The sequence below is a fragment of the Miscanthus floridulus genome, chromosome 12 (genome assembly GCF_019320115.1).
Source record: "Miscanthus floridulus cultivar M001 chromosome 12, ASM1932011v1, whole genome shotgun sequence".
NCBI lineage: Eukaryota > Viridiplantae > Streptophyta > Magnoliopsida > Poales > Poaceae > Miscanthus > Miscanthus floridulus.
This window is the reverse complement of record NC_089591.1, coordinates 50,171,544-50,185,096: the sequence shown is the minus strand read 5'-3', so window position 1 is coordinate 50,185,096 and position 13,553 is coordinate 50,171,544. Positions and strand designations below refer to the sequence as shown.

Here is a 13,553-nt window from a genome sequence, read left to right as displayed (position 1 = left end):
GAGAAAGCGTACAGTGGAGTGCGTTCTTGCCATCGTTGATACGAAGGTGATACACTTTTCCATGGATCGCCACCCTGTTGGCCACACGGCCGGCAAGCGCCCCAAAGTAGGAAGAACTATTTGCTGAAAAGCCGGCCGTGTTCGGCTGGCTGGCTGGCTGGCTGGCTGGCTGCCGGCTGGCCAGCCACCTCACAAAATCACTATTCACGTCCTGTCAGAACAGTATTTTTCTCTCACAACAATCAGCCGAAACAATATTTTTCAGTCCTGCCGAACAGGCCCGAAATATTGTTCCGGCTGATTTATTGCGAGAGAAAAATACTGTTTTGACTAAAAAAAACAAGCTGAAAAAATGGATTATAAGAGAAATAAACATGACTGTTTCGGACTATTTGGTCTGCAGAACGAACGGATGCGGAATGATCCGATCTAAAATCCGAACCTAGCGCTGGGATTTGGTTTGCGGCACATGTCCGACCAATCTATCGTCTGTTAATTCTTCACGGTGTCAATCTTAGGTTAGTTAATGGAATGAACTGATTCTCTGAAAAACCAACTGACAACTTGATGTGGGATGGACGCATGCCGCGTGGGTCCATCTGTGGAATCAAACACGCTTCTTTGTGCAGCGCAGAACACAACCATGCTCGTCTGTTGTCACCTGACTACGCAAACCAAACAGCATGTTAAGTTTTTGTCAACCAGATGACTACTTCACCAGAATCAATCGTACTATCGTAGACCTCTCAGGCTCCATTCGGCTTACCCCATATCTGGCTTGTTTGACTTCAATGTTTTTTCCTCGCAACATTTCAGCCAGAATAGTGTTTTCAGTCAATTTCAGTCAAGATTCAGCAAGCCGAACGGGGCCTTAAGCTCGGATCTGAGGATCTGCCTCCGGTTGACCCATTTTGGCAAGTGGTGATTAGCTCAAAATATTTTGTTCGCTGAGAACTGAGATCTATAAACCATCAATTGCAGTTAGCAACGCTGCCAGTTTGAAATTGGTGGTCTGGTCTTTTAAGCAACAAGATATATGATTTTCGAGTGACGGGGAACATCTCCAAAACTGTTCGGACGAGCTAACAAAAGATTAACTGAAGAACGAACCCTACAAGCCTTCACATTATTGTACGAGATATCAGATCCACTAATAATTGATGGCCGTTAGTCTCAAGATGCTCATTTAATCATTTCTTTTTGGACTCATTTTTCAGATCCACTAATAATTTATGGCCGTTAGTGGCTCTGTTCGGCTGGTCCAATTTTCAGCCGGCTGGGCTGATGCTGCTACAGTTTCCCACCAGCCAAGCAGCAGCCACCTTCCGCCGTTCCAGCCACTCCGATTTGAATCCAACTCAAATTTAAAAAATGACGCCAAATGCAATGAATGGAGTGCAAACTGGCGCCACAACAACAGTTGTACACATTTAGACTATCTCAAGGCCTTACAAACATTCATCACAGTTCATGCACACTTAATTAACTAACAAATCTTGTAACAACTCCACAGTCCTCTACTTTATACATAACTGGTCAATTAGGCATAAGTGAAATCGAATATACAAAACTTGTAGCCCTCTCCAAGTTACATATGGCTCACTTTTGCTGATTTGAGCCTACTGCTGAAGCAGCCAGGCAGCAAGCTTGAGCCGATCAAGCAGCGCATGTACAGTAGGCATGCCATTGCCACTTCGAACCAACAGTTGACAAACAAGTTAACTGAACACCACAAGTTCGATACATTACACATATTGACCTAGTTGAACTTGAAATGTTGGTCAAGTTTACATACCAGTTCTGGCATGCCTCAATAGGTTCTAACCATAAATACAAATTACAGTACTTTACAACATTCAAGACAACAACTTCATATAACATAGCAGTACCTACATATTGGACCAGTCCATGGTTATACAATTACGCATACATGCAACATTTACAAAACTTGTAGCCTTCATGAAGCCACAAAGCAAACTGCACGGACAAGTCTTCGGCTGGACAAGTCCACATGCAACCTGCAGCTGCACATACACCTTCGCCTTCGTCCTGCGCTTGAATGCACCACCAAGTATCATACATATATAATTCAAACCACAGCCCATCTATCTTGAATTCACCTACTTTCCATCCTAAGTTACATCACCTCTACACAATTATTCTCCCTAGAGCCCTAAAGATATGTACTCCCTCATTGATGTCATAGTATTACTTGCATTGAGCTGCACCCAGGTAGACGGTGGGTAGGTAGGGGATCCAAATCCATGCTCCCGAATGAACAAATAATTGTGCAGTGTAAAGCATGACATAATAATCATCTTTTGCTTGGCCCTATGACAGTAAGGTACCCCATCTAGAATGTGCCACCGGCCTTTTAGAACCCCAAATGTCCGTTCGATGACATTGCGTAGCCTAGAATGAGGAAGTTAAATTTCTCCTGTCGAGACATAGTCTCAACAGGTACACCTCTAAAATCATCCGGATGGTACCTTGTATTTTTGAAAGGACCCATGTATCCAGACTCCAGTACGTATCCAGCGTCCACCAGATAGTAGCGGCCTGCAACATATGAACCATTTGCACAATTACTTTTTCTTTTCTGCCCAAGCAACTAAAAAAATGTAGGTCAAATAATTGCATGGCAGACGTCACTCACCGTGTGGTGGATGTGGGAAGTTTGGTTCCTCCCAACATTGTTTCAGAACCGACAAGTCATGCACCGAACCCACCATCCCCACACCAACATATGTGAAGCGACCATCCATATCTACAATGGCACAAACATTAATACTTACATCTCATTTCCTATTTATATGGTCAATTTTAGCCTCCTTATTCACCTTAACTTTAACGTGACTGACATCCAAAGCCCCGATGCATCCATCAAAGAATGGTGCATATGTTCCAAGTTGCCATTTCACTCCAGCATAAGTGCTATCAGCTGGAACAAGAATATGGTATGCCCACCTACACATAACCTCGGTGACATGACTCACCTTCCTACTAATTGTATCTAAAGACCGTTCGAATCTATCCCTGCTCCTTCGAAATGCCTGGTTGTGAGCACAAGTCCACACATATATACCTAAATATTCTAGGGATCCTGTCTGTCGTGTACCCTTTAGTCCAAACCCAAGTAAAATGTCATGCAAATGCAGGACATTATCAGGAGACATACGCAAGTTGTCCAAGCACTTTCGTTCGTTTCGCAGATTGACTTCCATCCACTGTCGTAAGGTCATCTTTTGGAAGGGGAGGTCCGGGTTCACCACTGGAGTCCGCATTGGCCACTGCTGCTTTGTACTTTGCAAGCAGGATAGCAGCAGTCGCCAAGTTGAAAATGGGAGGTCCTTCGCTGGAGTTGTCGCTGTTGTCGGAATCCTCAGTGGTGCTCATCTGCAAAAACATTATTTAGTCCTAAATTTGGATGGCTGGCTTCTGAAGAAATGAGTTAATGGAGTATCAAATACAGACCTTCAAATTGGTTGGGTCCAGATGAAGGGTCAGCATGTTTCAATAGTACAATAAAAGAGTCTTGTCTTGTTTACGTACCATTGAAGGATTAAATGTGAGCAGGTACCTAGAACATCAATTAATAGTGATACTCGGTTTGCAATTGTAGATGGACCTACAACACCAATTAAGAGCAAGTTAGAAAGCAAGGAGCATATACTGCCTATGTGCACACAAATGTAGAGAAGGATTCATACCTTGGGACTTCCGTGATGGCTGCAAGCAGCTACCTCGTCCTGAACAATGCGGAGCCAGTACACCACGTAACACATGAAAAAAATGAAATGTCTATTAAACAAAGATATTTACGTCACAGAATACATTTTATTTGGATACTTGAAAAAAAACAGCACAAAATGTTCAGGCCACTGGGCCACATTAGAACGATGGAACTGAAACAAATATTCTCAACGATACAGTAGAACTCAGCATACACGTTTTGGCAAATGAAACTACATAGACTGCCGCAGTGGGAGCGCTTGTTCGGATAACATCTACTTAGATCTGGATCTCCTATCCTCCCAGCAAATCTGCAGAAAGTTGAGGCGGCCCTCTTTTGTTTCCATGCTCAGGAAGTTCCTATGGTGCAGTGTGTTCGTGCAAATAATTAAAGCATGAGCATAAACAAGCATCAGACTCTCGCAAACCATCTTCTTTCATAGTCTTCACCACTTTGTCCATCTCCTCTTCCTGCTTGCTGATACGGGCCTTCTGCAGCTTATGGTCTTTAATGATGTCGGTCAGGTCGTTAAGGCACTCATCAATGGAAGCACTCTTCTTACTAGGGAGGGATGTTGACAGAGTAATCCCTAGTGGATCTCTTGGAGGACTAACCAACACTCTAGACACCTACGGGGTTCGGTGACATGTCGTGTGGACTACCATGGCTTGGTATTACTGGGTGTCCTCTCGCAATGATGGCCACTAGAAGATAGCAACGAACCCCTGTCGCGGGTGTGTGTCCCCAAAGAGTGATCAGTAGGTCAAGGCATTTGGGAATTTTAGTCCACTCCGCAACATATTTGCCTATTTTCCTATACGTGTGCCATGGATCCACAGGTTAGAATAAGTAGAATGGGAACATCCCTAGTACTGGGTAGTTCAGGGGCTTAAAAAGGAATTAGGTGGAAGCTAGTACCCCGTTGCCACCCTCAAAGAACGAGGGGTCAACTGTGACGCCTCCTATATTCGGGTCACGGCATATACCAGTGTGGGTTTGAAGGTCGCGCCAAGTAAAATATGCCCGCTTTATCTCGTTCAACTTGTTCTGTAGCTGTTTCTTTATCACACGGCAACCCCATTGCCTTTTCGAATGCTGGATAGACATTTGCCTAGCCGAGGGTTGTGAGGCCTCGCTGGTTCCTAGTGCAATAGGTTTTTCTGATTCTATCACTAGTTCTAGAAAGGTCCTCAAGGTGGCGTCATCCCAGTTAGCACGATCCATGGACATCTGTTGCCATGTTTAAAATAGTATGGTATGATGTACGCAGCATAGACGAAAAAAATAGCAGCTCTAAGAGTTACAAACAGGAGAGTTAGGGCATAAGAAATGGGGACGTGCCTTGGCAAAACGCTTGGCGCGTTTGAATGGAGGTTCTAGTGCCCTGGCTTCAGGTGAAGAGCACGATGAAGTGGAGGACGCTGCCAGTGTGGGCAGCGTTGAGCAGCACTTGTTAGCACGTCCATGAAATGGCTGCAGAAAGGGCAATACTTCGAATGTGAGTGGTGCACTGATAGAAACAAAAAAACACACCTTGTAAATGAAATTATATGTGCACAATGAAAGTGGCAGCATCAAGCAACAGGTAAACCCAAAGCTACAGTTTGCATCAGCATCATTCTATAAGCATGCCATGAGCGTGTGATTACAGTAGAGCTTGAACCAACATACAAGACAAATCTATCTAGCTGAGTATACTTTTGACAATTATAGTGAGGGTAAAATTACCATTTGTCTAGCATCTAGCCATTAAAGCGAGTGTTCTTTTTTCAAAAGGTGGAAATGTCACAAGACAAGGAGGTCCAGGTTCGTTAGGAGTCGGTGACGCAACTCTTGCATGATTGGATAACTAGAATGTGAGTATTATTGACAAACAAGTGGTCAAGTCACTCAGCCAAAATTTATTGGGTTGGTTAATGCTTAGTTGTATCACAGAACTTGCAGAAACATGAGAAACATGAGCGCCGCATCATGCAAACATGGGAAGAGCCTACGAACCCAAATACCCAATATCATTACTATTTGCAAGCACATTCAACAACGGAATCAAGACTAACAGGAACCGCCCCGGCCATGAGCTGGCTGGCTAGGGTTTCGACTCCCAGGAGGCGGCGGCGAAGGGGAAGGCCAGAAGGGGCACGGGAAAGTGGTGCGGTGGGGCACGGCACGGCGGCAGTGACTAGCAAGAGTTGGGAAGCAGGTGCACGAGAACAAACCTAGGGTCCCCGGATCTGGTGAAGCGGCAGGCGATTCCGGCGAGCTGAGATGTGGATCCGTGGCCGGCGGTCGGGATACACTTGCAAAACGAGCACGTGGGGGTCAAATCCGGAGGCGGAGGGACGACGCCGGCCTCGTTTCTAGGGTTACCTGTTGCCGGTGGACGGGCGTTGATGGTGGCGGGTTCTGGGAGGGATGCGGAGCTAACGATCATCGCGGAAGGCTGTCGACGGCAATGGGGCGCCCTCACGGCGTTGCGAGGCGGGCAGGCAGGCAGCGATCCGCTTATGGCGGTCGGGGCGGGCACGACGAAGCGGAGCTCACAGCCGCCGCAGCCCGCGCGAAGGAGAGAGGCTGAGGGCGAGCGAGCGCAAACCCTAGCGGCTATTGGGAGAACGGAACGAGGGAGGGGGTGCGAATACGGCCGGCCAATCGGCTTTTAGATCAGTCGCTCGGCTGGACCTGGGCCGCCGAATGGCTGGGCTGAACAGCCCAGCCAAAACCAGCCCAGCCGAACAGAGCCAGTCTCAAGATACTCGTTTAATCTATTCTCTTTTGGACTCATTTTTCATTCAGATCCACTAATAAGTTATGGCCGTTAATCTCAAGATACCCGTTTAATCATTACTTTTTGGACACACTTTTCATTCCATCTCATCGTTTGTATAGATCTGAGGTGGTGTAAGATGTTAATCGTGTGTTGGATAATAATATGGGCTTGACCCATATAATATTTAGTAATCAAATAAAACTCTATGGTACGTAACATTAAGTCTTGTATGGTTTAATATCATATGGGATTTTGACTGAACGTTGACTCAGCTTATATGGTTGGAAATTATTCATCTAAATTGAGAAGCTGAGAAAAGGACAAAGGCGTGCCACACGCGCGCGCGCCGCCGCCGCCACCGGCCGGGCCGCGGCCGAGGGCGTGGTAGGTGGCGAGCGGGCGGGCGTGACCCGTCTTTTGCCACTTAATCCACATAACAACGGGAGTTACTCCCCTTGATGGTGGAGGCGAACTGATTGCGGCAGTTACCGTCTCCGTCTCCTGGGATTCTACGTTGCCTCTCTTCTCCCCATCCATATATCCGAGTCCTCCGTCAATACAGATTGAGTCCTTCCGCAACCACCCCGTCCCGTAACTCTGCGCGCACGGAGTAGCGGGAGAGCAGTTGCCTCCGGAACCCTCGTCCGCCCGAGAACCTTGCACGGGGTGCGCGGCGATTAGGTTTTTGGTGAGCGATCCGCGACTGCTCGTCCACGTACATCTTCTTCCATGTGATTGCCTGTGGAACATCAAGGCGTCTTCTTCCTGGTGATCCGTTCGTGGGACTGCACTGTGAACATCTTCCTGCATCGATTGTGGTCCGCGACTTCGAACAACGCACTATGTCAACTAGTGCGAATGGAGCCTCCGATGTCCTCGGTATGGGACCCTCCGCTGGGTACAGTCTAATTTCTGTACTTTGTGTTTTTACTGTATTCACCAGTATGTCATCTCTACATGCTGTAGTGTTCATAAGAAATATACACACACATGCACATATATGTCGTCACAAACCTGCTGATGTTATTTTTCTGGATTTAACTGATAATGAAATTGCCTAAATTCCTAACAGTGTGTAGCTCCTAGATCTATTAAGGGTTTGTGTGGTTCAGCTGTGAGCCGCGGAAAAACTCATATGTTGTGGAAAAGACATCGTGAGTTATGTGCTGTGAAAAAATTGAAGTTGTCTGGTTAAAATAACTATAAAACCTGTTCTCTTTATCTCCCTCGAAACAGCCGCTAAACATCTCTTTTATTGTCATCCATCGGAAAGAAGAAAGCTGGAAGTCAAAAACAGCATCCAATGTGCTATGAAAATTGTACAACACAAGAGTCGCTGCTTGGTTCTATCCGTTTAGTTGGCCTTTTGCTTTTCGGCTGCAATTCCAAAAGCTGAACCGAACACACTCTCAGCATGTGGTTAAGGTTGCACCTCTTCTTTACCAAATTCGGCAAATAGTGGAGTTTTTTTGTTCAATGAAATATCTATCTATAAATTAACCTTTGTAATCACCCAATTCAATCAAAATAAAACATGGAGGTGATGAGTTATTGCAGGAATAAGGTTCTCCGGTTAGCATTTTGCATTATTATTCATTATAAAACTATATATAGTGCCAAAAAAGAACGATAGATCAGGAAAAAGGCAGGATTCAGGTATATGGGAATTCATCACCACCGCAAAAAAAAGTCGAATATAACTTAATAACAATATGCACAAACAGAAACAGAGAACAAATATATAACCTGGACCGACATGCTGAAAAATTACAGATTTCAGAAAATTGGCATCCAACACTTTGCAATGGAAAGTCCAGACAAGTTTCTTAAGAATGCGCACAAACAGATAAGAGCAGCATAATAAGTACACGAATTTATTGCAGTACTGGACTACAACTGAACCAACAAGCCAAAAAGCGTTCACAACAATTGCCAGTCACCACTTTATAATGGACTTAACCAGTACATGAAGGTTGAAATGTTTATCTAGACAAGAAAAGGCACAATAAGAATTCAATAGGCGGAAACGCGCCCTGTTTATGTACAAACAAACTGACCGAATCTGCAGATGGAAAAGCACTAGCTTCAAAGCTTTTCCACATCGGCATTCCTGAAGCTGCCACCAAGAAGTGACAGGAGGCCACCACCATGGACCCTCCCCTCAGGAACAACATGACCTCCCTCTCTGCCTCCATCTACAGGCTCAGACGACCAAGAAGGCATCATAGAGCGAGGAACCAGCACCTGCGGAGGAATCATTGATTGGCTCCTTACGGTGCCATCGCAGTCGGAAGCGGTGCTGACACCAGAGGACGAGTGCTCGTTCATCATGCTGCTTGCTGCGGTGGCAGATGATACCACAATGCCGTTGAAGAGACCTGGTCCAATCATGCTTCCTACATTCTTCACCACCTCTTGTTCTCGCTGCCTGGCCATCAAGGTACCATGTGCCGCACAGAAGCCACTCTTGCCACGGGAGAACTTTTCACAGCCTGTGCTCCAAGTGCACCGCTTTCCTCCACCATGGGCTTTGCAGAATTCCGTGCTCCCCTGGGCGCTCTTGCCGCAGTTGTCAACCTTGCACCGCTTGCCCCCACCGTGCTTCACACAGCAGTCAGTGCGGCCACGAGCACTTTTGGTGCAGCCGGGCACGGAACAGCGCTTCCCTCCTCCATGTGCCACGCAGTATTCAGTAGCCCCGTGCACACTCTTTGCACAGACACCACCTCCTTCAAACATGCATCGCTTCCCACCACCATGTGCTTTGCACAGAGGTGTGCTACCCTCTGCGCCTTTGCTGCAACCATCGTAGATGCACCTCTTGCCACCACCATGTCCCTTGCAGTACAATGTGCTGCCCTGTGCCCCCTTGCCACAATCTGGATACTGGCACCGTCGGCCACCGCCATGAGAAATGCACAGTCCAGCCTTCCCCTCGGCACTCCGAATGCAACCTTTAACCGAGCACCTCTTCCCACCACCGTGCTTGATGCACCGCCCAGACTTACCCCGGGCAGCTTTAGGACAGCCAGGATGTTCACAGCGGCGGCCTCCACCATGAGCAATGCAATAATCTGTTTTTCCTTCTGCACTTTTGGTGCAACCAAGCTCCTCACACCGGCGACCGCCACCGTGGGCTTTGCAGTATGCAGAACTGCTCTCGGCACCTTTATGGCATCCAGATTTATGACATCTCTGCCCACCTCCGTGAGCAATACACAATCCTGATGCGCCTCTTGCACCTTTGGAACATCCCTTAAACCTGCATTTCTTAGGATGTCGGGAATGGCTACGTTCTGATGTAGTTGTTGCAGTGACAACATCAGAACTCACACCAAATGAAGACTCGGTCATTGCAGAGGGTTCAGGGCTGAGCTGCAGGTGATGTTGAAGATGCTGACTATTGTTGGTGCTGTGCGTGAGGTCTAGAGAATCTGGGGTTTCTACTTGTGTCTCATTGACAGTAGAATTGGCACGGGGAGCAAAGAGTAGGGATGGCATGTAACCACCCAAGTTCCTTACAGTAGCAGATGTTGAAGCCTCGTCAACAACACCTAAAGAATGGAGTGCTCCATTCGGTGCTTGCAGATATTGAATTGCTTCCCCACCATCCATCTGAAGACCAAGCCTCAGCATCCCTGAATCAGTGAAAGTAGAACTCTGGCCGGACAACCTCTGATCTTGTTTTGAACCAGTGGACACTGCAGAATAAAAATTCGGTGTTGGACCCAAACCAAGGACTAACCTGCTGCCATCATCTCTCGCTATTATGTCATTCATTATCTGTGTATTTCCATTAACATGGCTGCAACTAACCATTGCTGGGTTCAGGCCGTCCATACAGAGTGTGCTTTGACCCATGTTCTCCATTGAGGAGCTTGGCGCTGAGCATCCCACTAACACAAAGGGGTCATTCATCAGAGGCGGATGGGGGATGTCCATGAAGCCATTATCCATCACAGTTGAGACTCTATCACAATGGCGGAAAGAAAATGAGATAAAACAGTAAAGTGCTCAAAGAACAGGGGCCTGATGATATTTCTGCCCAGGCAGCTCAAGGGTTCTTGATGATCTATCAGACACGGACTGTAGAATAGACGAAATGGAAGAATATCAGCAGGAGTGTAGTACCAAAGCAACCACCACTGACAAACCCTGATGTGTCTGCACGGTCCATAATTATCTTGTTTCAGTGAAATTTATGATCCAAAACTGCACAACTTTCCCAGCACTAAACAATATCTCTGGTGGTTGACATCATGAATAGGCAGGAGCATCCAGATTATGTGGTTGCACAATCTTAAAGTTAAGAGAGAAAAAAAGTAGTGTCAGATAAGATTCAGATATAAAAATATATAGTAGGCATGATCTTATAAACTAACTATCAGTAGTAGAATTTGCCAAAGCTCAAGCAAGTAAAAAATGTGGGTGTATGCTTTACAAAGCTTAAGTCAATGCAAGGTGACCAACACATGATAGAAGAAATAGCTGCTGAACTAAAGTAAGCAAAGTCAGAACCCTGAGACCATGAGTAACAGTATTCAACAGATTGATTTCTTTTTTTTGTACACAAAATCATTTAACAGAGGTAACTAACATGAGTGCAATCTTTCTCGAGCATATCACCAAAGCCCTTGAGATACCTAGAACAATAATTTGCACAAGTGGAATCCTAAGGATTATGATCTTTGACAGAATTTGTTTTGTATTCAGCACTTGGATGCTATCGTGATTCGTGAGTAGCCTAATCCAAAAAGGAGTTTTAGCTAGCTCTATCTAGGTGCTCTCTTTCAGGGTTTGATAATGATAGAATCAGCAAACCATTGTGCCATATGCGCATATCACATCTTTCTCAAAAAAAATTGGAATCACACACATGACAGATTCATCTGAAATAGCAGAGTTGAAGATAGCTAACAAACAATTGAAGCTACCTAGAATTTAGTACACAAAATAAGGTTCTCAATTCTCCATAAGAAACATATAAAACAAGAGAAACCATAAATCCATCAAAACGCAAAGCTAACAGGTTGACTAGTTGTGTTCAAATGACTACTTAAACGATGACCACGCTGAAACTCTTGGGATTTAAACATTTAGGAGCCACTAAAAAGAATCCCCAATAAGATGAACAGCCAGTAATAAGAAGAAAACCTTTTGAGGGGGGGTGACAATAGGATTTGCTGGCAAAAACTCAGATATGCTTAGCAGTACAAGGAACTCTTGACCAGAGAGTATATAGCCAGCTAGGAACAAAAGCAGTACAAAGAGGGACGTAAAAGGAATTAAAAAAAAGGAAAACAGGCGTCCTTTCTCTATGATGACTCCAACTTCAGAGCCCCGTACTGTCCGAATTGCAGAACACCCCAAAAACAGAGGCCGCCTACTCCAGCCTAGGGCCCCTAAATCTCGCAGGCTCGCAGCTATCGTCCTCCTCGCTGAAGTGTAGAACGAGAGGGAACGGACAGAACAGATCTAACAGCGCCACCACCCACCATGAGATGGGACGCGGGGAGGGAATTCCCCAACCACATAAGGTTCCCCGAAGAGGGACCTAGCACCTTAATCCCGAAAGCTCTCATACCCGTAACACCCCGGCGTAGTAGCATGCATGCACATCGTGGCCGAAGGAATGAAAAAAAAAGAAGGTAGGATTGGAACGAGAGGAGGCGGGAAGTGAAGCGTCACCTCGCGCGCGAGCGGACGACGGCGGGGTCGCTGCGGTGCGGCCTCGGCGGAGGAGGAGCGGGAGGAGGAAATCGCTGGGGAAGAGGAGAGGGAGGCGAGACGGAGTAGTGTTTTGTTTCGGTGGCCTGCCTGCGGGCGGCGGCCTGCCTCCTCTATGCTGAATTTCTGATGAGCAGAGCAGGGGTGCGGCCTCCGCTTGCAGATGATGGAATTGGACTGCAGCTGAGACGAAACGAGGCGAGATTGGTATGGTAGGGTAGGGTTCCTCCAATCCTTCTCGGTGCGGAACGGGTGGATGACGACGGGGTTACCTGGCAAGCCTGCTGGCGGCTCGCTCGGCTTCGCGGCATCAACGGCTGGCTTGGCAAGCCAAGCGGCGCCCAGCTGTGAGCCTGTGACTTCCAGCACCAATTTTTTATTATTATCGCTTTTTGGTTTTGACTTGGCTTCGTGCTCTGACAACAGACTGCTAGCTCGCCTTGTCTACGCCCGAAAAATAACACTGCTCACTCCGTTCAAAAAATAAAATAATCTATATTCAAGAGACAAAATTTCTGATCATTTTTTTTCTTTCACGTCTCCCTAACTACCGCTGGTAGTCGAGAGGTATAGACGTATATAACCTTAGTTAGAACAAATAGATCTCTTCAAGTCTAAATAAACTGCATAGAAATAGAAATCCTAATTCAAATCTCTTTTCTATACGGCTCAAGTTTTATTTGACATATGAATATAGGTTCATTGACCAAAAAAAATACATGGCCGATGAGGACACGGTCTCTAAGGAAGAAAAAAAACAATACATGGCCGATGAGAACACGGTCTCTAAGGTAGAAAAAAAACAGAACAAAATCTCTCTACGGCAAATAAAAGAAAAAAATAGGAAAAAGAGACCCAAACCAAGAGTTTGTACGGCAAAAAAGAACGGGAAAAAATTTGTGGCCAATGAGGATATGATCTCTACGGCAAAAAGAAAAAAAATGGATGTTTATGGAAAAAAAACAAAAGAAAAAGATCCAAACTGAAGAGACTTATCGTGGTTTAGTATTTAGTATTATTATTAGAAATAGATCTCTACTCTTATTTTATTTCCTATATGGATTTAGATTACGATCCTCGTCAACTTACTAGGAGGTATCTATTTGGATTAGAATAGGATTCCTAATTATACTTATGTTGAAAAAAAACGGGAAAAAGAGACCCAAACCAAGAGTCGTACGGCAAATAAGAAAAAAGCAAAAAAAAATTGTGGCTGATGAGGATACGATCTCTATGGCAAAAAGAAAACAAAAGTCAGCGTTTAAGGAAAAACAGAAGAAAAAGATTAAACTAAAGAAACTTACCGTGGTTTAGTATTATTAGGAA

The 13,553-nt window shown here is 45.6% G+C and overlaps 1 protein-coding gene across 1 annotated transcript; it reads right to left on the bottom strand.

Moving 5' to 3' along the window:
• Window positions 1-8,419: 8,419 nt before the first annotated feature.
• On the bottom strand, window positions 8,420-12,441 carry LOC136496336 (uncharacterized). Its single transcript, XM_066491989.1, has 2 exons — window positions 12,189-12,441; window positions 8,420-10,799 (listed from the first exon to the last, which is right to left on the bottom strand). Exon 2 carries the CDS (start codon window positions 10,455-10,457, stop codon window positions 8,586-8,588), a length of 1,872 nt encoding a protein of 623 aa, XP_066348086.1. The 5' UTR covers window positions 10,458-10,799; window positions 12,189-12,441; the 3' UTR covers window positions 8,420-8,585.
• Window positions 12,442-13,553: the final 1,112 nt, after the last annotated feature.